This window comes from Falco biarmicus, chromosome 9 (assembly GCF_023638135.1).
Source record: "Falco biarmicus isolate bFalBia1 chromosome 9, bFalBia1.pri, whole genome shotgun sequence".
In the NCBI taxonomy this organism is placed as follows: domain Eukaryota; kingdom Metazoa; phylum Chordata; class Aves; order Falconiformes; family Falconidae; genus Falco; species Falco biarmicus.
In genome coordinates, this window is record NC_079296.1 from 3,192,151 (window position 1) to 3,219,939 (window position 27,789).

Sequence of the window (27,789 nt, forward strand, 5' to 3'; positions counted from 1 at the left end):
GCGCCGGCGGCTGACCCGGAAGTGCTCGGCAGGCCCCCCCGTCCCTCACTGGAACGGCAAAATGGCGGCGGTTTCCGTGCTGCAGGCGCCGAGTGGCGGCTTCAGCTTCGATAACTGCGCTCGGTGAGGCGCGGTGGGGCGCGGGCGGGTCGCTGGGCCTGGGTGGCTGCGGGTCGCAGGGGCCGCGGCTGGGGGGAGCCCTCGGCCCGGCCCCACTTCTTGCCCTGTGTTGCAGGAACAACCTCTTGGAGGCTGAGCTGGGCCAGAAGGGGCTGCGGCTGCCCGCCGCCCGCAAGACCGGCACCACCATCGCCGGCGTCGTCTTCAAGGTGAGGCGGGCGCGGGGCGTGGCCTGCTGGCCGCTGCGAGGTGCTGGGGGGCCGCTCCGGGCCGTGGGCCGCCCCTCCAGGCCGGAGCGGGCCGGGGCGCGGCCGCCGCTCGCCCCCTCGCCGGCCCCGGGGGCAGGCCGCTCGGCCCCGCGGCGGGCCTCGTCGGGAAGCGGCTCCTGGTGGAGGTTCCGCGCTGCTGAGTCATTCCCGGTGGGGCCCCCGCGGGTTGCCCCGGGCCGTACAGCCGGTCTCGCCGTCGATGCCAGAAAGGTCCCCTTTGGAGAGCGAGGCTTTGGGATAATTCTCTCTTTCTGCAGGATGGCATAGTCCTCGGAGCAGATACGAGAGCAACGGAAGGAATGGTTGTTGCCGACAAGAACTGTTCAAAAATACACTTCATTTCCCCTAATATCTAGTAAGTATAAAACCTGTTTTTTGTGTAACGGTATTGGTAATAATATTGAGATTTTTAGCCGTGTCCTTTGCTGATGGCAAACACTAAGGTGTACTTGAAAATGATAACTGATTAGCGAGGCTTGGGGATTTTCAGTATTTCATTTACACTTGAACAGGTTATCTTGTTTCATGCTCTGAAAATACTGACAGTATGAGAACATAATTTCCTCAATTTTACAATAAGAAAACTTCTAGCAGTTGGATAAAGCAAAGAGTTGTTTCACCTGTACCCCTTACCTTTTCCTAACTTGCTCATAATATGTTTTCAGTTGTTGTGGTGCTGGAACAGCTGCCGATACTGACATGACAACTCAGCTGATTTCTTCCAATCTGGAGCTCCATTCGTTATCTACTGGGCGACTTCCAAGAGTTGTCACAGCTAATCGAATGCTAAAGCAAATGCTTTTCAGGTAGCGGAATGGGTTTCTTGCTTATTAACAATGCTGTTAAAACCACTGTATAGTATTTAAGCTCCTGTGAAGGAGCATTCTTCCTCAGCCTCTTTCACCTTCATAAAAGATTTTGTAATTGCCCTTTGTTTTGTAGGGTTTGGAGCTGAGATAGAAATCAAATCTGTGGTGGTTTAGAGAATTGACACTGTAGTCGTACTGTGTTGCTAGTGTTTACATGGCAAAAATAGAAGGACAGTAGTTTAATAAACTGTTGGTCACACCAAGGAAAACTGTTGTGTGTCTGTGGTGACATGGCTGGACCAGTAATAACCTTGTAACGTGTGAACTTCTAAAATAGAAAATTTCATGTGACTTCTAGTAGAATCAGTACCTCAAAATGTATTTTACTTTCAAAATAAAGTATTTAACCATCTGAAGCTCACAGCTTTTAGTATGGAAGTCTGCCATTGGTGTAGTGAGATAAATAAGTAAAATGTTTGGAAGTTGTACAGCAGTTATCCTAAAACTTCATCTCATCGCTTGACAGATTGCAAACAGGCAGTGCAGTTGAACTTCCTATCTGGCAGCATGATGTAGAACGTGCCCTTACATTAGGGGCATACTCTCCAAACCTTTTAAGTATTCCAGTGCTGTTTAGTGCTGTCTCTTACAGAAGTAAAAAATTCTGTTGAAATAGAAGGAAAGAATGATGTAAATGTATTAAAGGTAGTGATTGGTCAAACTATTGGAAAGTCTTCAGGAAGGTGCAATAAAGCAATGAAAAGAAAATGTTTTGTGCAACCAATTGACTGAGATAAATGATGACAGTTCAGCTTGGTTGCTTAATGCTGTATTGCTAAGCAGTTAGCCTGTTCTTAGGTGTGTTGAAAGCAGTAAACTAAGAAGTTAAAAGCAGCCAAGAACATCTTGTGGGGGAAATGAAGGAATATATTTTCTTTAAAATATCCGAATAAAAACTTAATTGCAGATACAGGAATTTAATTTAAGGCTTGAAAACTAACCCAGGTTCTCTCCCTGTTAGCACAAATATATCATCCAGCCTGCTTGCTTGTTCTGCTTGAGACTGAAATACACCATATTTTAGTAAGTTTCTTTTAATTAAAACTGCTGCTCACAAATAGTAAAAGCAGTCTTTTCTGTTACAGAGGTGCACCTGGTATAGTCATGGAAAAATTCTCAAATTCATAAGTTGTGTTAAAAAGAATCACAACTTTATTGTGGACTTTCAGATTTGCATCTAAATGTTTGCTCCTAGGTATCAAGGCTACATCGGTGCTGCCCTGGTGTTAGGGGGAGTAGATGTCACAGGACCTCACCTTTACAGCATATATCCCCATGGATCAACTGACAAATTGCCCTATGTTACCATGGGTAAGTGATACTCCCTCAGTATTATAACATAGCTGCCTGGTAAAAAGGGTAAACACTTCAAATTATTATTTAAAGTGTTTTTATTTAAATTCTGTTGTTTGCTGGGAGCTATACAGACCTCAGACTTCAAATACAAAGTTGTACTTGTATTTCTAAGGCAGATGCACCGTTCTGCTTATTTTCTACCACTTTAAAAACATGGGCTATATACTATTTAAATCTAAACTGCCAAAAAACTGGTGTTAGGAGAGTTGCTGTGTGCATTCCCGAGGATACCTTAAAGCAAGAGAACTTTGTGTGGAGGGGAAAAAAAAAACCTTAAAAACTTGATTTGCAGACAGTCCTAACTCATGGTTCATTTGAAGTCTCACTTGGGGAATTGCATGCTGCCTGAAGCTTTTCTGTAGTTCCATTAGGAATCAAAATGTGCTTTACTTCTGCTTTGGGACTGTTGTATTTCTGTGTTTCTGGCTAAGCAGCAGTTACATTTTACTCAAGAAGTCACTTCATTGTAGTGTACAATGTAAACCAAACACCTGGTTTACTTGCTACATATAATAATTAGTTTTAACTACTGTGTGGGGCTTCTTAATAAAGAAGTTGAGTTCTGTCTATTGCTGGGGTCAACTTGACAATAGTAACCCACCATCAGATTATTAAGTGTTGGTACCCCAGCTCTTCCCTCCATGTAACGCTTTCTGTAATGGCAGTAATTTGAGCTGTAGCTGTATACAGTTGTGTGTATGTCTCATTCAGTTTCAGATTGGGGACTGTGATAATATTCAAAGCTGAAACCACAGATTTGTGCATGCTTCTTTAGCAGTATGTACACCACCCTCAAGACCAATTACAAAAGCAATGTTCAGGATATATTGTAAAATAGAATCTTGACAAATATATTCTTAATTTGCTGTTGTGTTTTTTTTTAACTATAAAGAAGAATGTGGAAATAAGTACATGGAAACAAGTACTTTGTGGTAGCAGAATACAAATTATAGGTAGCTTTTGTGGAATGTCTTTGTCTCACTCAAAAAGCAGAAATGCTGCTCCGTTACTTCACAGTTCTACAGAAGGAGATGAACAATACCTACAGAAGAGAATTAAACTTTTGAACTCCTCAGTGCTGCTTTGCAGTAGCAGTAATTTCAAGTTGTGAAGTGGCTTTTGAGCATATACCCTTCTGCTTGTGATCTTGCTAAACAACCCAATTAGAGGCCTCTTAGTATAGTCAGGAAGACACTGTATTAAAGAATACAAAATCTTCGTCTCTAATATTGATTTGTGAATTTAACTTGCCATTCTTCTTATGTCTTATAACTATTCTCTGTTCGTGTCCCCTAGATAAAATTGTTTCTTTAGATGTCTTGTTCTGTTTCTTAATTATTGAGGGATGCTTGGAGAGTCCCTTATGGTGTAAGAATCCTGAAATAATAAGCCACAGTAAGCTTTGTGATTTGCAGGAGAGTCTTAGTGATCACCATCATCCTTGTATTTTTTTTGAGAAGGCAAATAACACATGCATTGTTGAAGGGAAGGACACACATATCTTGAAATATTACAGAACTTGCCCGGTCTTTGGCAAAGGGAGTATTTTTCAATAGTAGTGTCAGCTTGTTTGATTAGTTCTGAAGTCTTTTGTGATTTATAGGCAATAACCTGGGAATAAAGGTTAAAAAATGGTAAGAGGTATCACTGAGACACTGGTAAGAGGTTAAACTAGTACCTTATGATCTAATAATATTCTTGTGCAGTTTCATCTGTGGCTTTTAAGGTTAACACCCTACTGAGAATGTCTGGAAAAAGTAAAATTCCAAACATAACAAGGGTCCCAATCATTTTTGCTCTCTGATCACTCAGAAGACACTATCATTTCAGACTTGTGTTTTATTTTGCAGACTTGGATGACTTTAAATGAAAGCTTTGTTTTGGTAGAGCTATGGAAGTGTAATGTGGAGCCCAAATATATCAGAGAAGAAAATTGATCTGAAAATGAAGTGTGTCAGATTAGTAAATCAGATTGAGCCTATGTCTGATGGAGTTAACTCTGTGATAGGAAAATATAACTTTCAGTTAGTATTTTTCTGTTCATGGTTGGCATCTCTAAATAAATCAGCTGGTTACTGTAGTCTTGGAAATGTTAAAGTTTTTTTCTTCTGGATCTTTGCACTACGAAAACAGTGCAGCTGTTAAACAGAATTATCTGGTCGACTGTATAATGAAAACTGATTAACTTGCAGAAATTCTGCAGAGGTGGTATGGGACCAATAGATGGTGCCAGTACCTTAGGAACTGGCAGATCACTTGGCAAATAAAATCAGTGTAACAGTCATGTGATGTCATTGTTCAGCCTTTGATTTAAGAATTGGGCATTTACTTTTTTTTATATAATTGCCATATACCTGATACTGTATAGTAAACTGTAAAACTAAACTGACTCTATACTAATAGCTGCTAGTGGTTGATAGCCTGAATAAAGTCACACGGTTTCCATACGTGCATGGTTACTTCCCTGCCTATGTTTTAAAAGCTTTAAAATGCAGCATTTCTGAAAATCCTGGCTGCTCCCCCTTCCCTCCTCAAAAACAACATAATAGCAGAGTAAGTTCAAACAAGTAGGAAGTAGAGTATCAGTGGACTAAATTCATTGTAGCATAAACTTAGTTTGCTTTCCACTGTACCAGGTCTGTGTCTGGTGATTGCATGTTACTTCTGGCCATGCTGTCAAACAGAGCCCTTCTTGGCGTAAATGTCCTTTACATCTCAACACCTGGTACACTGATACTTTCTCTGGTGACTAGGATACGTTTTAGTAAAAAGATTAGCTTATGGATATAATGAAAGATAGAGCTGAGACAGGAGGAAAAGTGTCAAATGTCAAATCCAGAGGTAGTAGTAGTTTGAGCTTATTTAGACTAGGCTAATGTTTATTTATTCCAGATGTTCTAAGGGCAGTTTATTAACTCAAGGTAGGTATTTTGAGCCGGTGAATTTATAGAAATTCAGTATTAAATAGGAAAGGTGGGCGAGGCATTGGGGTTTTGTGTGTTATAATGCATTGGAGAGTGATGTCCTCCCTTGCAAGGGAGATTTAAAAGATACTCAGTGCTTACTCAGGAGTGAAAACATGAAATTAAACTGTTTATGCTGACAAAGGACAAAATTGGTTTTCAGCAAACGATGCAAGATTGTCTTGATTGCTTGGCTTGTCTAGGAAAGCTTCTGGCCAAGACTTATAATGAAATGCATGCATAAAATTAAAGCACTTGAAGTCTGTAGTTCAGCTTTTGGAAACAGTAAGTATGTTCCAGTAGTCTCTGGTGGCTAAAGCTAATCCCTTGGTACCAGTGTTGCTTCATATTCATAAATCAGCTCTTCATGCATTGGCAATGTTGTCCTGCAGAGCAAGCACTACCACTGCTGAGACTCAGCCCCTCAGCCAGGAACCAGGGTGAAAAATGATCCCGATCGATGGGGCTGTGGAGATCACCGAATTTTTACCTAGAATGAACAGCAAATTGAATAACAATGAGTGTGTGTGAATAAATGCCCTGTCAGGGAGCCCTGACAGTGATGGATTAGGAAGTGCTAAATGTTACTCTCTCAAGGCTCTGTACATCCTCTAGTGTGGCAGGCTGAGGTAGCAAACAGGTCCTTGGGTGATGAAAATGGACTGTGCTTAGCAATAAGTTGTCTTCAATGAATGTTCTGCTAAAAAGATCCAGTTCATCTGTTTTGGAAAAGCTACTGCAGCTGCAAAACATGGTGGATATTATTGTTGGCTGGGTTGTTTTGCTATGTATCAATAACTGTCTTTCACTTTAAATCAATACTGAAATGGTACAACTGCTTGAGTAACAACCAGATGGGATTTTTAACTCACAGTTGAGTCCAGAATTTTTTTAATAACAGCTGTGGAAACTTATGAAATGACTAATGTTTCTTAAAGAAGAAAATAAAAATCTCTTACAGTGTCATAACTTGGTTCATGCTCATTATCAGACTGAAAAGCATTTGCCTCAGAGTAGAGCTTTGAATCTCAGTTTCTATAGGTTTTTATAACTTGTTTGGTAATCAGTATTTTTATGTAATTAGATGCTCAATTAATATTTTCTGAATATTTGTTTCTGCAGTGTAGCTTACTGAAAACGTATGCAGAATAAGTTCTTTGGAATTGGTATGGCATCTCTGTCTTGATGATCGTGTTTGTTGAAGTGTAACCGTTCATAGCAGTTAGTGGCTTTAAAAAAATGTAGGCAAAGGGTTTTGTTCCTGTATGTTGTATAATACAAATACATGACGACTTTACCAATTACACTTTAATTGTTATTATTGCTCATACACAGAACAGTTGTAAACTTCCAACATGTGAAAAAAAAAAAAGTACAGCAAAGAAAATTTTCCTATTTCTGCATTGGTTGTGTGTTGGTAAGATTTCAAACCGAAGTTACCTAAGGTAAATAACTGGTTTGGTATTACTTTGAATCTGAGCTTAGTTAAAGAAACTAATGACCCATCATCTCACAGCTTTCCTGAATGTTCTAATAGATCTGAGGTTGAACTGCTGCATCTCAGCAATGTTGAATTCCTAACTGGTAGTGACTTAAATCAGTTAGTGCATGTATGAGGTGGGAACATCTATCTCTATTTAATAGATGGTGTTTTGCAATGTTTGGATTTTATCTTTCTCCAGACGTTATGTTTGGGAATTGTTAAGACTTGTTTCTACATAAAGGCAAAGCATGCTTGTTAAAAATGAATTATTGGTGGGCACTGAATACATGGACAAGAGAACAGCTGTTTCCCACGTACAAACAAGTTCTCCATAGACCCTTAATATCTAAGTTTTCTGTACTTTCATAGGTACTGCAATAAGAAAACCATGCTTCCAATGTTTACTTAAGTTCATAGATTTTATTGCCAGCTCTCCTGTTACAATGCATAGCTTTCACAAGTCAGTCGGACTCCTTGGAACATTGTGGAGTTGTTTGGATTGTATGTGGAATTTGACAAGTAGACGGAAGTTGTGTAATTGGATAGTGAAGTTTGCAGCTAAGCTCACAAGCAACTGTTTACTGCATTTTTCTGCATTTCTGCGTGGACAGTCAAGTGTTGAGGTTTCAGTCCACCAGCAATGGAAATAGGGGGATTGAGGGAGGTTTTGTAGTTAATGTGCTGCAGGTGAATATATACACATCAATAGTATTTTTAAAAACAGTTCATATTGCTGTTGTCAAACAGCAAATTATTTGTTTTGATGGAGAAACTCAGAAGTATACATACATTTGTCTTTTTAAAAGCATGACATTTACATCTGGTGCTAGTAAGAGTAAAGAATTTTCATTGTGCTATTTAAGATTACAAATTGTTCTTTCAGAGAATGGTTAGCTATGCTGTGAGATTCTTGCTAAGGCACTTTTTTAAAAATGCAAGCTTATAAAGTTTATGTTTAGGATTTATAAGCAGTAGAGTATAAAACAAATGAGTTTATTCAGCTTTTCTAGCTTTACTTCCTGTTCTCTTAGAACCTCCTTGGGACCTTGGTTTTCAGATGTAAATGTCTGCATATAGGTTTAATTAAGACTTTCAACAACTCTTTGAAAACTTACATTATAGGACTGTCTGCGTGTATTTATTTAAAGGTGACATTAGGTTTGGCATTTATTTGCTCTTGGTAACATAGTGAGGTAATTAATTGAAATTCTTTATGTATAAAAAGATTTAATGTAATGTAACATAAAGTTGGTTCCCCCTCCTTAAGTCTGCTGAGTTCTTGCTCATAGGATCTTTGGGAATTTTCTTTTAAAAAGGAGCTGGAAGAGTAAATCCAGTCTGAGCCATGTATAAAATTGATCAATAATGTAAATATTGCAGTATTTTTATTTGTCAGTAGAAGTTTTAAGAAATTAAGACCACTTCTTCTTAGCTCAGTAGCTGAGGCAGTATTTTCTGTCAGATACTGCCTTTTATACCTTCATTCCTGCACACTTTTCAGTCTCTATATTCTATTATTTTCAAAGGACCCTTATCCAAGGGTAAGATTGTTTTCTAGGTTTGAGGCTTCCCATTCTGCGTATGGCAGGGGCTTTCATTTGAGTGCAGCTTACTGTGGTCTTCGTTTGAGACAGTATCTCCGATATTCCCCCCCACTAGAAACATTCCTGTGTCATTCCACAGGAATAATTATTTTATGGTTCAAGTCCTGTATTTGTTTTGGAACACACCTTATTTTGACCTTGTTTGAAGGATTGGTATTTATGACTTGTTCTGTGATATCAGCTGTTTGTATCAGCAGTTCATTTCTGCTATTAGTTGCTTAAAAATCTTCCTTTTTTCCAGTTTCAGCATTTAAAAAAATGGAGTCATGTATTGCTCCAAGGTGTAAATGAATAGTCATTGCCTGTAATACAAGTACATGCTTAGAGTGTCCTACTGCTTTTAGATGTGATGTATTTGGTACTGTAAAGGTAATGATCCTCAACCACAGCAATATTCTGTAACAGGAATATCTGTCATATTCATTGGGATTACCATGTTCATTGATTTGTGTCTGTAAATCTGCTGTTTCTACCCTTTAAATTTGATCTATAATTGGACCTCCTTAAATGGTTCAGATAAGGTAGTCTGTATTTTCTCAACAGTGTCACTGTCAGCTTCTCCTTTTTCATTATACATTCAGCAGACTTGATAAAATCAGCAGGACACCTCATTTGAAACTGTTTAATCGCTGCCTTTTTCTTTCACTAAACCATTGAGGTGGTCAAGCGATATACACAAATCATTTTAAATAGAAAATATGGCTTTCTCTGTGACCCAGCTAAACAGATAGCAGTATGCAAAACAAGTTAAAAAGTAATAAATGCCAAAAAATCTTCTAATTGGAGTAAAAAATTGCAGGTAACTTTATTCACTCCCCAAAAGTAGTGCTCTCTGAAATATGGTTAGGGCCACAGACAGACAAGATATCTTCCTGAAGACTCACCGTTTCTGAACAAAGCAAGTTTACAGTTTCAAATGGTATTGTACTGCTTTTTGCATTATTTTATGGAAAACACATTTATAACAGCTGCAGTTACAGTGCTTGGGGTAGAGATGGCTTCCGTTCCATTACTGCACTTGCACTGCATCCTTTAAGAGAAGTAACATTAAACTCATGTTTTCATATCTGTCGTTTTGTCTTTTCAGCTGTTATTGTTCAGTGTAAAAATAATGGCACAAAGTAAATGCATAATAAACTGTTTAAAAGTAGGTATGAGAAATAACCTGATGGCAGCAGCCAGCTACCCTATTACCATTGCTAGTTTACTCATCCCCATGTGTAAAGGTGACTGTGCCAGGGCAGCTCGTTAAAGCAATCTATTCATTCCGAGTGTCTTGGTATTAAGTGACATACCCTCTAATGTGGCCAGGCACAAAAGTGGGACAGGAGAAATGGAGGAGTAGGAATTACAAACTGTGGCATTCAGTTAGCTCTCTTTTTTAAACCTCATTTTCATATCTTAGTGTTCAAAATAGTAAAAAGAAAAAGGCTGTCAGAATGCGGACCATGACAAGTCTGTGTACGCTAGCTGTAAGTTTAGGATTAAATTAGGTGCTGGACTTAAAGAGGGTAGATGCTTTAGAGTGTGTAATAAGCTAAGGTAGACTTCAGTCTGGTTTCTGCTGCTGATACATTTTTTTCTTTTTTTTAAAAAAAAGCTATATCTAAATACACTGCTTAAATAAGTGTCCTAATTTTGTTACTATAGGTTCTGGATCATTAGCGGCTATGGCAGTATTTGAAGATAAATACAAACCAGACATGGAGGTAAGAAACTTTTTTTTTGTTAAACCTCAGTGTTTCTTCCCTCAGTCCTCCTCATCCTTATGATTATAAGAATTTAAAAGGTTTGAAGCTTTAAAAAAGTTAAATCTGCTTTAGTTCCCTGCATTTAAAAGGTACTAATGTCAGCTTACTGCAAAGCTGTAGAAATTGATGGGTAAATAAATTTAAAGGAATGTAGCTTCTTGCAAATTTATATATGGAAAAACTTGGGTGATTTGAATATAGGTGAAAACTAAAAACATACAGCTTACTGATTATAGCTGACTCCAAGAATTTAACAGCTCTTGTGTAGTCAATATTGCTGTTTTTCTGGCAGTAGTCAGTCCTTCCCTCTCAGTCTTGAAAAGAGAATGCATGATTGTAAAATAAAAAATGTTCAAGTAGTATATGAAACCACTTAGATTTCTGGTTGATTGGGTACGTTCAGAACTAGTAATTGCACTTTTTAATACCTACTTAAAGACTGATTATCAGATTTATAAGGCTGTGGGTTGTTTGTGTTCTGCTGATGATCTTGATAAAAAATTGGAAAACATTGTTCATTATAGAGAATCATTCAGGAGAGCTAAAAGCTGGAGTGTCATGATTAAGATCAGAACAAGCTATTCTGTTACGAATGTATGCAGTACATCATTTTTGTATTATCTGTGGTATTTCCTTACGCTTAGTTACACCATGTTCAGTGCCTGCTAAACTAAACCAGTGAAAAATCCACTTTTCTGCAGACAGACTATTGATGAAAATAAACCCAAAACAATTAAAGGGCGTTCTGTAAGTGTATTTTGTAAAATGCCTCGGTAATGTCAAGCCCTGTTTTAAACCACATTAATCTCTTGACTTTCTGTGAATGCTCCTTCTCATTCCAATTGATTAATAATTTCACAGTAAAGAAAAAAATGAGAATTGAACACAAATGAAAATTTAACTCATTAAAAATGACTTGTAACACTTAACAGTTGCAGCCATTTCAGTGTAAAATGCAGGTATGACAAATCTTACAGCTGCTCAGTATCGAATAATGTGGAAAAGGAAACAGTTGATTTATTTCAGAAAAGGTCTTCAGATGTTCCTCATCTTTGTCATGCAGCTGCTGTGGATCACTTCCTCCCCTTCAAATGCACTGTATTTTCAGGTGAAGGTCCTGTAAGTCCACTGAGGTACTCTCTAAAGTTGATAAATCAAACTTAAAATTTGTTGTCCTACCTCATTACATCTCCTGAAGAAACTTGACATATAATAACAATTAACTTAAACAACAAAAAAACTCCACAACACCCAAAAGTAAACCAAAAAACTCCATCCCCCAAACAAACTTGTTTCTGGGAAGTTTTCTGTTAAACTGCTTAAGAGTTAATGTTAAGCAGTTTTCTAAATACTCCTGCAACTGGTTCCTGTCAGATATATATGAAATAGTTGCAGGTGTGCAGAATTACAAAAATGGAGATAAGATTAGGATTCCTGTGTTGCTGCAGTATTTTGGGCAGTATCTGAAGATACTGGACTTCTGGCCTCTAGTATATTTATAAATGCTATTGGAAATACTGGTATATTTTTAATGGGCGCTTAATTTTTTTCGGTAAGTAGCATTATGCTAGATGACTGGTAGGAAGAACCCCTAGATAGAGGTGGACTACCTTTTTATTTTTCCTTCCCCTCATGCCACTGTAAGAATGACAGTATCTCTCTTTTTCCATCCTCTTGTGTGACAGTGCGCTTGGCATGTGTGCTATTCATACTGAAAATATGAACTACAAATCCTTGGAATCAACAGCTACAGCATAATAGTCCACTTTAAAAGATACAAATGTCAAAGAGCTGTGCTATGAAACTAAAAATTTCATCTTATGCTCAGCTAGTTTTCAAGCTTATATTTTAAGTCATTCTTTGTGTAAGAGCAACCAAAGATTGGTAAATCTCCATCTTTTTCTATTTAGAAAGGTCATCCTAATTAAATTGTCTTCATACACAACCATAAATGGCATCAGATAGTCACTGTTATAACAAGCATGTAGCAATGCAGCCTACCCATTTGTTGAAATAGATACTTGGATCTTTGAGACTTGCAGGCACCTTAACCCTTCCTTTGTTTCTACTAGATATTCAGTAATCGTATTAACTAAACCAGCGAAGTCTCGGGTGATAGAGCTCAACCCTACTCTTAACACTTCTTCATATTCTGTTATGGCTGCCAGCTGAAAATATTTACCTTTAAAGTCAGTTGTTTGTTTTTTTTCCATTAAAGTAATGAAATAGCAAACAACACTTCTATTGAAATTAAAATGTAATAAATCTGAAGTATGCTATATATATTTTTACATAAAACTTGCTATGAAATGGCAATAATGATAAACTTAAAATTCCTGGAGATTAATTTAATAAAATGGGTAGAGGATTAATATTTTTCTGTCAAGATCAATGCTGCTTTCTTTTGCACTAATTGTCAGAATATCTTGCTAGGGCTACTGGAGGGTAGTGGTGTGCTTCAAGACCATCACATCACAGAAAAATGATTCAAAGGCAAACTGTCCTGCACCCTCTGGTATCGACTTGCAAATTAGCATCTGGAATGTAATTAAACAAGCTTAATGAAAGTAACAGCTGAATACTACTGGAAAAGACAATCAGCTTTTTTGCCTCTGATATATATTCTGTACTATTGAAGCTGATCACCAAACGCATCGTGTGAGCACAGCTAAAAAAAATTAGCATTTATTTGAAGAATAGGAACTGTTTTTCATTCTGTTATGCTTTTGGCATGCACTGGTGTCCCATGAGAGCCATGCCACAGCAGATAGTGCACAATATTTATAAATCCATGACAGGCAATAATAGCAACTTGAAAAATTCTTTTGCTAGAATTTCAAGTTGAGAGCTGCCAAAAGCTGAGAGGATCAAATCTGCAGTGGCAGCTGCTGTGCCCTACAGTTAGAATTGTAGACTTTGAAGATGCTCAACTTAAAAAAATAAAAAATAAAAAAAAAATTAAAAAAATAAAAAAGAAGACTGCAGGCTTAGCCAATTTTTGCAGGTTTCTAGAGCCTTGGCTCTCTGCCTTTTGAAGATGAGTTGCTGAAGCTTCTACCACTGCCTGAGGCATGCTAACACCAGCAGGATGTGTTTTTTTTCCATAGACTTAGTGTGTCTTCAGATTTAAGTAGCACATGCTTTATCAGTGCCAACTGTGATGGTCCTTTCCCTGGTTTCAATGCTGGGAGATGATCTTTACCCAACATCCTTCAGAGAAACTGTGAAGATAGATGGTGACGTACACAAGTGCCACTTCTGCAGTCTGATTTATGGAGGCATGTTTCATTATGAAGCAAGTGCTGGCCTCTAGAGGAACCATTATAGATTGCTGAAGATGTGAACACTTTCAGCCCTGAAGGCCTGTAGATGCTTCAAAAAATGTAATGCCAAGCTCCTAACTACCGTGGAACAATATTAATCTGTCATGCGGGCAGCTATAGATCTAGTTTAAAAAACGTAAGTGGAAGAACAGCACATCTAATAGAGTGTTTTGAGCTTAGATCTTTCATTGCAGCCAATTTTTCTTTCAGTAGTGTTTCAATAGAGTAGCCACATGGTTTTTAAGCCTTACAGCCAGATTTTGCAAATGCATTCGTGCCTTCTGGTGTTAAACAATAGTAAAGAAATACTCCGAGTCAGTGGATATGGAAACCATCATGATCTGGGGAAAAAAATGTCTACACTATTAAATGCTAGAATTCTGGGTTATCTGAACTGCGGTTGTTGAACTCCTAGGGATGTGTGTGTGGGGTATTACCTATTTTATGCTAGTATTTGAGTTCTGTTTGAAAAGTAGAAGCTTTTTGTAGAAGAATTACTTGATGTACGGTGAGGCTATGTTCTAGCCTTCTGACAAGAGCGTCATCTTTAAGTAAGGAAACAGGCTGCTTGTAACTTCATTTCTCTTTGGTATTTCACCAAAATGGCCAGGTTTAATAAGAAGAGGATCCAAAAGGAAGAGAATTGGTAAAAGGCACAAAAAGCAGAACTGTTGTGGGGAAAGGGAAGTAAATCTTTGTGTGGTGAGTTCAGGGAAATGGAGGAGGTGGGAAAAAAATGGAATGAGGTAGTCTGGCACATATTTAATAATTATTTCTAAAATAGATCACTCTGAAAATGTGAGATTATATTTACAGTCATTTATTATAACATTTTTAAAGTGTGGTGGAAAGTCAAGTGATTCTGAATGAGACCAAAAATACTCTGGAGGAGTAAGAACAGATTAAAAATAAGAGGGGGCTGTTCTGACTATATTCCACTTGGAGTGTAGGCACTTAGCCTCCTGCAGCAGCTGTGCTGTCTGAAACAGCATCTTGCTGTCCTGCCAGAGATTTGCACTCCTTCACCTGTTGGCCAGGTTTGCTTTTGTGATCATTCTGCAGTGATTACTTTTGCCAACTTGTTTGGTTTTGACAAACACGGGTTAGGGAGCAATCTTACGAGCAGTTCAGCTGGCAGATTTGGGTAGTCCTCTGTAAAAGGAGAAATGAAGGGCAGACAGGAGGAGTCAGAGGTAGTGACCTTTTTCAGTTAATAGTTGCAGCTGTCAGATTAGGTGTGTTCACAAAGAAATTGTAGGAAGGAGGAGGACTGGAAGTTGCAAAATGTGTTGACTCGGGCTCTTCTGGCCCCCAGTTGTTTCTGGTTTTGCCACTGATTTTTGAGGTACTTTTGATAGCCCCATAGCCCCAGAGTGAAGTGGCTGAGGCATAAAGAATGCATTCAGCTGGATGCTCAATATCTGCTGATGATCTTTGCTGTGTCAAAGTAAAAAGTAGTCTAAATGCAACTTTCACTCTGAACCTCTTATTTCAGTAAAAAAAAAATACATCAGGCATAGTACAAAATGTTATGAAAACATGTCACTTTCTCCCATATTTAAACAGCTGACATACAGATCATTCAAATGTTTCTGTGCTCGTATTTCCTACTGTCCCTCAATATGGTGGGTATTATTTTTGTTTATTAACTACTGACAATAATACTAAGCTATTTTTGGAAACTGTCAAAACTCTGTAATCTTCAACAATAGTTGTCTCATCAGTCTTATTTAGCCTGCATCTGTGTGATTCAAGGCTCAAGAGCAATGACAAGCTGCATATGAATTCTGTATTCATTAGTGATGGTGATCAAAATGCCTGTGTCCCCGCCATAGGGCTCAGGTGTGGAAGTCTGCAGGCTAATCCCACCAGCTGACATTCAGAGGTTTAATGACTCCATAGGAAGGTGACCACTTGCTGGGAGGTTTGTCGGCTGAACTCAGACAGCAGACAATAGAGATCAAGCCAGACTATCAGAGTTAAGCAGGAGAGCCTGCCTGAGATACTTGAACCCCTGTTGGTGTCAAACACAGAGATTAAGTAAATGGGGGGAAGTGGGGGGGGGGGGGGGAGTCTGAGGCCGTGAACAAAAATAAGTACTTTGTATTTGTGCTCTGTGTATCTGTTTATTTCATTACCCAGTGACAATAACTGAGACTGCTAGTGGCATATCTTCACTGCCTTTTCTGACAGAGCTCATGGCAATACAGATTTCATGCTTTCCTTACATACCTGTGTTATTGTCTCCTTCAGAGACATGAATTTCCATGGGTAAATGTCAGGTTAGTGCATACAGTCATCCAGAAAATAAAGGCTTATCATGCTGTTTCTTATTTTTAGATTAGATTAAAATTATTCTATGGTAACCTGCTTGACACATTGGACAGTTAGTACGGTTCTCATCTTCTTTGCCAGGATTGTGCCTTGGATTGATTTCCTTTGCGGAACCAACGTTAAACAGGAAATACGAGGCTGATTTAAAATGTGCTACCTAGATGTGCTCTGGAATGGCTAGGATTACTGGAGAAGTGTTTTGAGGTGTGCTTTCTGAATATATCAAAGCACAATTTCTGTGCAGAAATCAGGTGGGAAACTGCTGACAATACCAGTCTGGGTTAGCAGTGATACCCAGTAGCACCTTCCACTTTTCTGTTTACAGACTATATCGATGGAAATAAATTTTACCTTAGTTTAAATTGGGCCTTGCTGCATGACAAAGAGCCACAATTTCTTCACCTTTATGAAAGTAACACTTAAACTTTGTATGTAATAATGTAGACAAGCTAGTCAGAAGCAGAGCTCCATGTTAAGAGATCATTTCATTGCACAGGGTAGATGTAGGACAGGTAATTATTTTTGATGCATTTCTCAGGAGCAGGTGTTCCAGTTTAAATTGTTTCAGTTTGTATATCTCCCATAACTGCAGAACACAGGCAAAACATACTGGAAAATATTTCACATGGCATGAAGCCTGAGTGCCCCTCCTGCGGCGAGGGCTGTGGAGGCAGAGCGCAGTTTCTGTCTGAGCAGGGAAGAGTGAATGGGAAGGAGGCAGAGGGTGGGAGTCACTGGGGCTGTCAGGGGAGACTCTCTCCCAGCCAGTAAGCGTTATGGAGCGTTTTGGTGTATTAGGAAGGAAAAATTACCAGAGGGCCCAAGACTTCTTGTTCCAAATAAAATGCTGGCCTTCATTCCCTTCCTCTTTTTTTGGTTTTGTTTTGGGTTTGGTTGTAGTTTTGTTTTCCCCAGAGGTAAAGTAGTAGTTGTATGAATGGAGGTTTGCTTTACTTGAAGCCAGATGTGTTATTGCTGAATAATAATTTTTTGATACTTTATGATTATTACTATTTGATAGTAATAATATATACTAATTTTAGCTGTAATCTTTTGCATGGTGTACATATCTGGCTACTTTCTGGTAGCTGAAGTTCAGTGTGTTACTGTGCAGTAATGCAGCTGCACAGAAAACTGAGGATACTGTGTTGTTAGAGTGGAACTTGCAGCCTGGCAGGATTTACAGCTCTGTTCCTGTTGAGCAAGTTTTTGTTTTGAGAATCTGTTCCCTAAAAAACTATGAAGTTCACTCAGACATAAGTAGTAGTGGATTAAATGAATTTTCTTATTTGTTCTTCGTTCAGAGCATAGGAATAGTATTAAAAGAAATCCCTTAGTTGTGAGAGAAGCTTGTATAATTTAATTCTATACCACTGGAAATATGTAGTGTACTAATCTTCGTGTAAGGAATGATATATAGGAACTAATGTTATTGAATAGTAGTTCCGAATCATATAAGTTTCCTGCCTTGGCAGGTAATTTGGCATAAATTGTTAATGTAAATCCAGGTTAGTGGGGAAGACATTATTTTACTAAAAAAGATAAACTGCTGATTAATTCAGTATAGAACTCAATTACAAATTGAAAGTGTCTCTGCGGGATGCCAGTACCCTAAAGACAGCAGATGTTGAATTGATACTCCAGCATATTTCACACTGGTATGAAATATTAACATGGTTTATTATACTTGTGTGGTGTACAATATCAGGAAGGGGGAGGTGGTGATGAGTCTGGGCTTGCAGGCGTCTACCATTGGAACATGAAAAAACTGTAACCGCTGAGACTATTAATTAGGGACTAAGGTGCATTTTATTTGAAAAGTTCTTTGTAGAAAACAGTTAGAAAAATAAACACTTACTAACATGTTATTCACAACAAAACTGACATCAAATGCAGTAGGGAATCACCTGATCTATGAATCTGTGATCTGTTAATGAATGAATATAGGTGCATTTGTGAAAAAACTCAGATTGCTGAGTTTTGACAAGACTGCGAGGTCAGTGCTATGCTCTGATTTTTTTTGTGTGTAATTTCCTGCCCGTGCCATATTTGTTTGTGCTGAAGATTTCTACTTCCTAAACAAAACGATTTTTTCTGTATTTTTGTGTGTGAAGTAGGCAGCACGTTAATTAAACCTGATGAGTTCGTAATCCAGGGATTTAAGCAGGTTGGGTTTTTATCTTTTAATGTACAGTATTGGTGATGGTGGCGCAGACAGGCTCTGTGGACTTGAGTTTGAGAAAGCGCCCAGGGAGGAGTGGAGTGGTAGTACAGTGGTGCAAGGAAATACAGCATGTATGTAACTCACTGTCCTCTGCTTTTTTTCCCCTCTTTCTTTTAAACAGAAGTCCAGCTTCCTAACTTGCAGAGAAGTTAGAATTTAGATAAACTTATTTGAAGTTACCAGTCCAAACAGAATGCATGTTCCACAGTGTTTGAACAGGTTGCATTCTGGAGAGAAAATTCTAATTGTATTTAATAGTGAGTCCTTGATACTGTTTGTTGTGCAAATACTAAGTCATTCACTTGCCTTCTTGCAAGTGAATGAAAGTAATGTTTCAGGATTTGGAGCATTTCAGTTTCTTGTTAACAAGGTTGTGGAAACAGAACTGGAAAATAACATGATACACATTACCTTGATTTAAAGTAACTTAGCTATATAACGCGCAGAGTAATAGAGTTATCATTTCACACACACACCCCCCTTTGCTTTAGAAACTACTAAATTTCTGTTTATCTTAGTCTTTAACAGCTGTTAAGTAAAACTAAGTACATTTGTATGTAATGTTTGAAGGTATATATTTATCTAGATTTAAGTTTTTTCTTTAGAGCCTACATGATTCCAAAATACCGTACAGTTGAAATTCAGTAGAATGGAGGCAATGCCATCTTTATACCTATACAGGGCACGGTTTTAGTCCCAGGTATCTGTAGATATCTTAATTTTTCCATCATGTGCTGGGAATTTTCTGGTAACTTCTGCCCATTCTTCTTTACGCACAAACTGGTGTTTGTTCCCAGGACCCATTTTTGGGTTCTGCAGCTCCCTGTCTCACAGATGCTGCTGATCTTACACATTCTGATTTTCATAACCCCTTTGCCTTTGGTGTGATCGTTGCTTTAATTCTCTCTACTTGCAACTTCTATCTTGTAAATGTTTCTTTGTGCTGTGGTCATTTGGCATGTCAGTTTAATCCTGTTTTCTCTGATTTGGAATCCTGTCCTACATATTCATCACACGTAGCCTGTTTTGCATTGTTGGACTGTTAAACCTCAGCATTCCGCCTCTAACTTCCTTTGTGACTTTTTAGAGCAGAAACAAAAGATGGTGGAGGAAGAAGGCTGAGGGGGGGAGCTAGAAAAGGCTGACTACTTTTAAATTTCATTCACCTGATCCAAGATGAGAGGAAAGCAAACTATTTTGACTTGATTGTAGCATAGGTCTATTTAAAAAATAAATAAATTGGGAAACAAGGTATGTCATTCATCTGCTTATGAGGTACTACTTGAAATGCATACTTTTTTTGTTTGTTTGTTTTGTTGGTGAAGACTTGTTAAACCTGAGTGGTTTAAATTACATGTGCCAGCCCCTTTCCAGCTTCAAAAGATAGCCAAAACAAATTCATTCTCACTAATGGAGTCTTTCAACCTCCCTTTACGCGAAAAACGCAAAGTACTTTGCTGCTTCTCAGTTTCGTTATCTCTTTGGACTTAGCCAGCAGATTTTAGCATTGCTTCCAGTTACATATTGATCTCTACCACAGCTTCTCCCTACAGGCAGAATTACATATCCTCTCACATGTTGTAGTCTGCCGATTACTCTTCCAAAGTCTAATTATGCTTCTGTAGGTGCTTATGTCCTTCAAGAGGTATCGCTTTCCTAGCCCCAAATTCCCAACACTCCTATATAGATTTATTTTTTATTATCGTTGTCTTTCCTGAAGCTTCTGATTTCCCCCCCCCCCCCCCCCCCCCTTCTGTTTCCATGTGGGTCTTGTGGATTCCCACTTTTAAGTAGGATCAACTTCTTACACTATATAATATTAACAAATTTCATTCTGGTGTAAGAGACAGTTGTGATAAGCGTTATAATTTTTTTTATTTTTACAAAAAATGTTACTGTCATTCTGTAGTAATACTCGTTGTGCATGATATTTCAAATTCTTGATAAGACTTGCTATTAGACAACTGCAGTATGAATCACGTATCTAACAGCACACTGCTGACCTGTAGAAGGTATTAGTTTCACTTCAGTAAGAATTTAAGGAGAAAAAAAAATCCTCTCTACAGTTTTTTAATCTGGAAAAGGCATCTCCTGTTTAACTTGCTTGTGAAGTTACAAAATGTGGAGGAAATAATACTCGCAAAGCTGTTCCAGCTGCTTCCTTTACTGCCGGAGGCATAATGATAAACTTGTTTAAAAGCTATTAGTAAAGAGAGTATTAATATGATGTAGAAATACCCACATCTTCTGTGGGTAAAGTCTCTTTTCTTTTTTCCTTCAGTAGCATTTGAAATCTGGAAATCGCTTAAGTGAGAAGAGAAACTTGTTTCAAGTCATATACAAGAATAATGTGTAAAAGTTCCTTATTGGTGCTGTTTGGGACTTGCAGCATAGCAGCTGTAGAGAGGTAATCTATCAGTTCTTGAGTGTCTACAAAATGCAACTCTCCAGATAACAGGTTTAAAGTAAAGATTTAATACAGGCTCTATCTACTATGATGTTGCAGTGACAGTTTAAAACTCATTCTCTAAATCTCAGCAGACTTTATAGCCAGCAGTGGGCCCATATAAAGCTTAATGGCATTACAACACATAAATCATCTTTTAAAGATGCTACCAGTAGCGCCAATATTAAATGCAGACAATTGTCTGTGTTATAAATAATTTATCAAACACCATTTCAGATTAGCCTTCCATGCTGAGTTATTTATTTTAGCCTTTACTGTACTATTCCTAAGACACATTTTGAAAGATCCATTACTGGTCACTTTAATGAACTTGGGGGTCTGTGTTTTCCCCCCTCAAGCACCACAGTACATCTGTGGTGACCATTACACGGCTGATCTGGACCTCTTTGCGCCTTTTACAAGTGCTGCCCATTTGTCATGTAGTGGTAAATGGAGTTGCACATTGGAGTCCTGGGACACATTGTGTGATGTGGTGATGGAGACAAACAGATAGCTCTATAAAGTGCTGCTTGTCACAACTGACTCGCATTGCAGTACATCACTCTCGCTGTAATCTCATTTAAGAAGCAGCGTGGACCCGAGAGAATGATATTCCCAGTTAGCTTGGTCTTTGCAACCATAAAGTAGGAAGTGCTCCTTTTATATACTCTGAACTTTTAGGGTTTTTTAAGATTAATTATTACAGCGACTCATTCGTGCCCCTGCATGTAAGACTGTGTCAGCACTTTCCATGCTAACCCCCGACTGTAAAATAGGCCTTGCTAGAACTTTGAGTGCAGGATTTCCATCAAGGAATGTTCTGGGTTTTGGTGGTTTTGTTTATTTTTTTTGTGGCTATTCTGGTTCTGTTCCTAAATTATGAAAAGAGGAGTAAACAGCCCTGAAACAGCGTTTTCTACAATTAAAATTATTCCAGGTTCATGAGCTAGGCTGCACTATATCAGATGAAAGAGCCGAGATTGCATTTGGGACTTTCTCAGTGTGGGGGATGCCTTGGTGCAGTTACAGCTGAGCTCTACTGGCTGTACTGGGTATTTTTAGAACTATTTTGGTAACAGTAGGCTGATAGAGTACATCTTAAAAAGTAAATGAAATTTAAATTAGTGAGAGGACTTTGGAATATATGCAGTGTTGTCTAAAAAAGATTAAAGGCAGAGTGAAACAAGCCCCTACTAACCTGCTTTAGTTTTCCTAAGCTGCGGTGCTTGTCTTATATTAACACTTACATAATAGCTTAAAATTATTCTGGTTTTGCTAACAATTTTTAAAACATCTACACATACTTTGTTTTGGTTTAGTATATTCACTTTCACTATAGTAGTAAAATACCTCTAGCATGCAACAAATCAGTGAAAGCAGTCTTCTGTCAGCAGAAAGAGGAAATACTTGCTTATCAGAGTTTTATTACCAAAAACACTGAAGCAAGATACAGGAGTTATTATTTTTACAGCATGGCTGTTTATTTATAGTCAGCTTGGTAGAAAGTGTAATTCATATTATTATTTAAAAAGAGTAATACTAATAAAAGTGGGAGTGAAATAAGAATTTATGCTATAGTTTACTGAAAAAAATGCCCCCCTCCTGGTCAATACCTTAATTAAGCTGTTAGAACAGGAATACTGTTATTAACAAGCTCTTTTATAGAGGGCCATTGGAGAATGTGGAGTATGCACAGGGAGCAGACGTGATTGTAGCCGAGCTAATTTTGGGCTCCTCTTCAGCTGCACTGGTACGCTGGGGCTTGTGCAGCTGCTGTCTGAATCAGACGTTCTAGGAGCGGGCTGTGGGTCTCAGCATCATTATTTTCATGTGGCAGGATACTGGCAGGGACGCCAAGGCCTTTAAAACGAAGCAGATTTTAAAAAGCTTCATTGATCAAAATCAGCATTGAATATTTGCTCTTTGCTTCGTGGTGTCTAGTGGCGGAAGATTACTCAAAGGTGTGAGGTATCAGCAATGACAAGCGATCATGGTAAACTTACCACGCAGTTACGATCGTGTTGGGTGAGCTGAGCTGAGCTGCAACTGCTGTGAATTACTTGAGGCTAAAACAGAGTCCACATTTCTGTGTTCGTAGATATGTTTGTCTTAATTCTTTCTTCACTGGAACAGGCGTGCTGTAGTCATCATTTTCAAGTTTGTTTGTTTGTTTGTTTGAGAAAAATAAGGGGTCTTACGTGCTCTGGTATGTACTGAAAGGCTACTGAAAAGATTGAAGTGGGTGTGTGTGTCTGTGGACACAGTCTGTTGTCCTTGTGTTCGGATGCTTTTGCCAGATGACTGAGCGTTAGTGCTCGCTCTGCACAGGCTCCAGTGGAGCTGAGGGTGCAGGACCCATCCTCGCTGCTTTTCTCTCTTAGCAGGTAATACGGTGCCATGGGAAGCGGTGTAGGACAGGGGCTCGCCCCCACCACTGAACTTGGAGGGCTTTGTCAAGCAGTAGCGTCGCTTCTGTCGCAAGGACAGGCGCACATGGGTACTGGGAACAGAAGCCTGTACCTTGTTGTTACAGTATTTAAAATGATACACCCAGAAAGTTGTTTGGCAATATTTCTTCATGCTCGGCATCTTCAATTACAGCGCAAAACTAAGGAATTACTGGCTCTATCAGACGATTTCTAATAGCGCTGAATCTGATCGGTTATTTTTCAGCGAGCTGCCTTTGAAATAAAAATAAGCCCTGCTGGGATCTGTAGAGGGAGCCAGCGCAGCTGTAATGCTGCCTCTTTGGCAAATGCCACCGGGCGTAGCAAAACCTGTATTTCAGATGCTGTCACATCAATACCATTCATGCATTTTATTGGGGGAGGATGAAGATTATTATTATGGAGCTGTTAAAATATTTTAATGGAGAGCCTGATGAATTTGAAAAGTTTCACTGTAGAAGACTCATCTGAATGTTACTTGTGTTTGTGTTAACGCAGATAATTGCGCTCAGGTTCAGCCTGTGTAGCTTGTAGTAAATGTCTCTCAGCTCCATGCCACGTGCATATTTTAGCAGCTGTGTGTTTGCCCTTTGAAAAGAAGGTAGATACACAAAACCTGTAAGAAAGCAAACATGAGAACTCTTGCAGGATTAATATATGGTTTCAGAAGCAATAAAAATAGTGAGCTTTATTTCCTGTTCCAGTTTTCTGCTCTGGTTTTGTTGCAAATATTCCACTAGTTGTACAAAGTCATTTAGAAATACACGCTTCTGAAATATATACAGTATGCATTAAATGAACCTTATTAAATATATATTTTGCTTTAGTTACAATTCTGAAGTGTAAGAAGCTGTAGCAAATTTTTTCAAATTTCTTCACTTAAATGGAGAGAACTTCACTACAAATTGCAGTATCTTGACACAGGTACCTAGTTTGACCAGTGTTTTCAGCAGGTTTCTTTAAATTCTCTGCACTTGTGTTCAGGACAGGAATTAAAAATACTAGCCAGTTCAGTTCAGTACAGTGCAAGGCTGCTTTGCAACACTATTAAGATGAGCTGAAGAAATTTTGCAACCAAGCTATGTTACAAAATGATAGAAATAATTTTGGTACTACCGAGGATGATTAAATAGTTCCTGTCTAGGGAAGACTTGTTAACTGGACTAGTATGGATCTTTAATTTGTATGCAGCTGTTACACAGAGGGCACTATAGGGAACTTGTAATGTACAGGTTGTAAAATTTATTTTCTCCATTCATTAAGACAGAAATCTTAATTTTGCTTCCTTGTCTGTCTTTACCAAGTCTGACCTGTCCTGGGGGTGGTGGATCATGAACAGGACAAAAGGCTGGCCCTGTAGGTAGCCCCACGGTTACTGCTCTGCAGTACTTTGGTGATTAAAAAGGTGCTGGTATCTCGTGCATTATTCTGAGAGCTCACAGCTTCCACAGCTTCCACTGTCACATGGGCAAACATCTCTGTGAAATGCCAGTGCTCGTGCAGTGACAGCTTTTCTGACTTTTCCAGGAAGAGGAAGCCAAACAGCTTGTGAGAGATGCCATTGCAGCCGGCATATACAATGATCTGGGCTCTGGCAGCAACATCGATATCTGCGTTATAAGCAAGAACAAGTTGGATTTTCTCCGTCCATATGATGTGGCCAACAAAAAGGGGGAAAGGTTGGTATTCCTGAAGCTGTGCATTATCTGTTCTTTTTCCAGCAGTTCCTCTTTTCTGTAATACTGAATGTTGTCAGAGTAATCTCTAGATCTGTATATGAATTTCAACTAAACAAAACACACCTAATGGCTGTACCTGCAGCTAAATAGATGCTGCTGGTGGCAGGTACAGATGCATGAAGGAAACAGACAAGAGTTCTCACCTGCCACAACTTCACTGCACCAGGAGGCTGCTCTTGAGTTTCCAGCAGTTTGAGGAAGTAACAGTTTTACATTTGTGACTGAGCGGTATTTGGATTCTAAGTAGCAACATCATCTTTTTTGCCGTGTTCTTGCTGAAATGTGTGGTGTCAGAAGGACCAGTGGCCCCACTCTACCCTCTGCTGTCCTGCCCAGTCTTAGCGTGGGGATTTGAAAAAGCAGCACTGGGCAGCACAACCTGGCACTCGGTACGAATTCGCTGCAGAACAAAACCAAAACCCAAGAGAAAACTCAAACCCCAGCCTGTGACTACCAGGTTGTGGTTTATTCTGTGTCTGGAGAGACTTCCTAGCCAGCAGCTGGAAAACATGCCCTATGCAAGATTTTTAAGACTGTTTTTTAAGACATTGGTTTGATCACTACAGTTTCCCCACAATTGTCCAGGAATATACTATGATGTGTTGAAAGGACAGTTTACGGTTAATAGCTAAATACAGCAGTCATGAGATTTGTTTTTTCAGTTGGACTAAAGTCCCATTTCATGTATAAACAGACTACCAAAAATGCTTGTAAGCATTCATGCTTTCCTAATCGAAGTCCTCTCTCAACCATTTCCATTTTGAAGAAACTTCTGGCGTTTTTTTCCGTGGCTCTTTTATTTGGCAAGCCATAGCAAAAAGATTTCTGTACAGCCCCCCTGTTTTAGCATTCTCAGGGTTCATTTCCTTAAAGCACACGGAAGGGTTGCACAGCATGTGAGACTACTGCAAATCCTTCACAAAGGTGCTGTTATTCTGGCGCTAGTTTCCTTAAGGCAGTAATTGCGAAACTTTTAAATTTTCTGTCATGAACAGTCTGGTACGGAACACTTTGGGAACCAGGTATACCATTTGTGTATCATGGGATCTTGTCAGACTGAACGTTCAGGTTACAGTGCTGAAGAAATTCTAAAGTGAGCAAAACTTGAGCATTAGCAGAGCTATGTTGCTTGGTGGACATCACCTTATCAGTGAAATCACAGCCCCCCAGGCAGCTAAAAGATTTTGCACTGCGTGCTTTTATGGTACCTGTAGAAGTTGTGCAACTTCTCAATCCACCGCCAAAACAGTAGAGTTTAAAGGAATCGCTTTCCCCTTCTTTTTAAGGCAGGTGCCACAAAGCATCACACTGCTGCAGTTAAGGGTCCTTCGGATTCCTTGCTGTACAGCTCTGTGAGCACAATGCTTCCTTCTGAGTGGAGATGTCTATAGCTGGGCAGTTAGGAGAGAGTTCTTATTACACATTTTAAGTGAGATTTTGGGTTCTACTCCATAAATGGGTGAAAAGGGTGACAACTTACTCAGATGCAGTTAAGAAGCGTGGCTTGATTACAGGCTGTGTTCAGTGTTAGCTAACTGCGGCACAGACACCCAAAGCTAATACATTGATAGAATTATTCTAGAGTTGAAAAAAAATAAATAGCTTGTTCTTTGAGTGAAGGTACACAGCTAGGACATCCTATGCTATAGTGAGATCCTGCTAATTTCTATAAAGTAGCCTTTCCAGTTACTTGGCAATTTATTTGTTTAACCACTGTGTGCTTCCTAAAAGAGCTGGTTTGTCTGAAGCTTCATCAGTGATTGCAGTAAGTTTGGGTTTTGCGGTAAGGGTAGTTCCTTTACTTACTGTGGATTTTTATAGGAAACTTCTAGAGAAAGCTGATGAGGTTTAAAATTTTAAATGAGTTTTCCTGCATAGTGCCATCTTCCAGCGCTTAATTTTCACCTATTTCTTTAACAGGTATGGTAGATACAAGTGTGAAAAAGGAACTACTGCTGTTCTCACAGAGAATGTAGCGCTCCTGGAACTTGAGGTGGTGGATGAAACTGTACAAACGATGGACACTTCGTGAGCCATCGCGTGCAGCCCTTCCGCATCACTGGAGACCAGCGCTAGTTGTGTAGAAGCCTCCCCGCACCAAGAGAAACACACGGCTGATTCAGAATAAAGAGGGTTCTGACCGTTCTCCTCATTAGTGTTTTTATGTGGCGCTGATTGCTGCCGCTGCTTTTCCCTTCTTACACTGTTGAAAATGTTTTGCTTGCTGCAGTGGTTTTGCACATCTTACCCCCTCTCTTCAGTGCTGTGGAAATGAGTTACTTAACCCTAAAAGATCTGTATTAGCATGACAAAGAGAGCCAGGCTCCTGGAGCAGGTACTGTGCACCACACTGTTGTTGGGGAAGAAAACCCACAAAGTACAAGAGCTGGTTTTTTACTTCACTCTAGGAACAACAGTGCAAGGGTAAAACTACTCCGCGTAAGCCCAGTTTGGCAAGTTTCAGTTTACCGTCGATGGACGGGTTTTTTGATGGATACATACCACAGAAGTGGTATGAAAACAGTGCACGGGGCTGGTTCTGACCTGCTGCTGCCTGCGCCACTGCAGGGAGTAACGCTGGCTATCAGGGGCTGTTCAGCTGCAGAAAACAGGAGGTGGAGTAGATCTGCCTCCACCCTGGTATCAGAGATTAACCAATTTCAAACTGTTTCATCCTGAAAAAATAAAAAAGCTAGAAGAAAATCAACCTGCAGTTCTCATTTAGTCAGAAGGGAAGGCGCATAAGGGAAGGCACGTTGCCTACAGGCAGCTTGAGAAGGCTGGTGGGTACCAGTCCCTGCCGCCTGCAACAACCATCCAGGGAAAACAGCTTTAGATGTGCTACAGTTTGGAGTGTAGAC

At 39.2% G+C, this 27,789-nt stretch overlaps 1 protein-coding gene across 1 annotated transcript; it reads left to right on the top strand.

Annotated features, from left to right (window-relative positions):
* On the top strand, positions 1–27,080 carry PSMB7 (proteasome 20S subunit beta 7). Its single transcript, XM_056352878.1, has 8 exons — positions 1–123; positions 236–329; positions 647–744; positions 1,055–1,195; positions 2,454–2,569; positions 10,315–10,373; positions 24,717–24,868; positions 26,849–27,080. Exons 1-8 carry the CDS (start codon positions 62–64, stop codon positions 26,958–26,960), a joined length of 834 nt encoding a protein of 277 aa, XP_056208853.1. The 5' UTR covers positions 1–61; the 3' UTR covers positions 26,961–27,080.
* Positions 27,081–27,789: the final 709 nt, after the last annotated feature.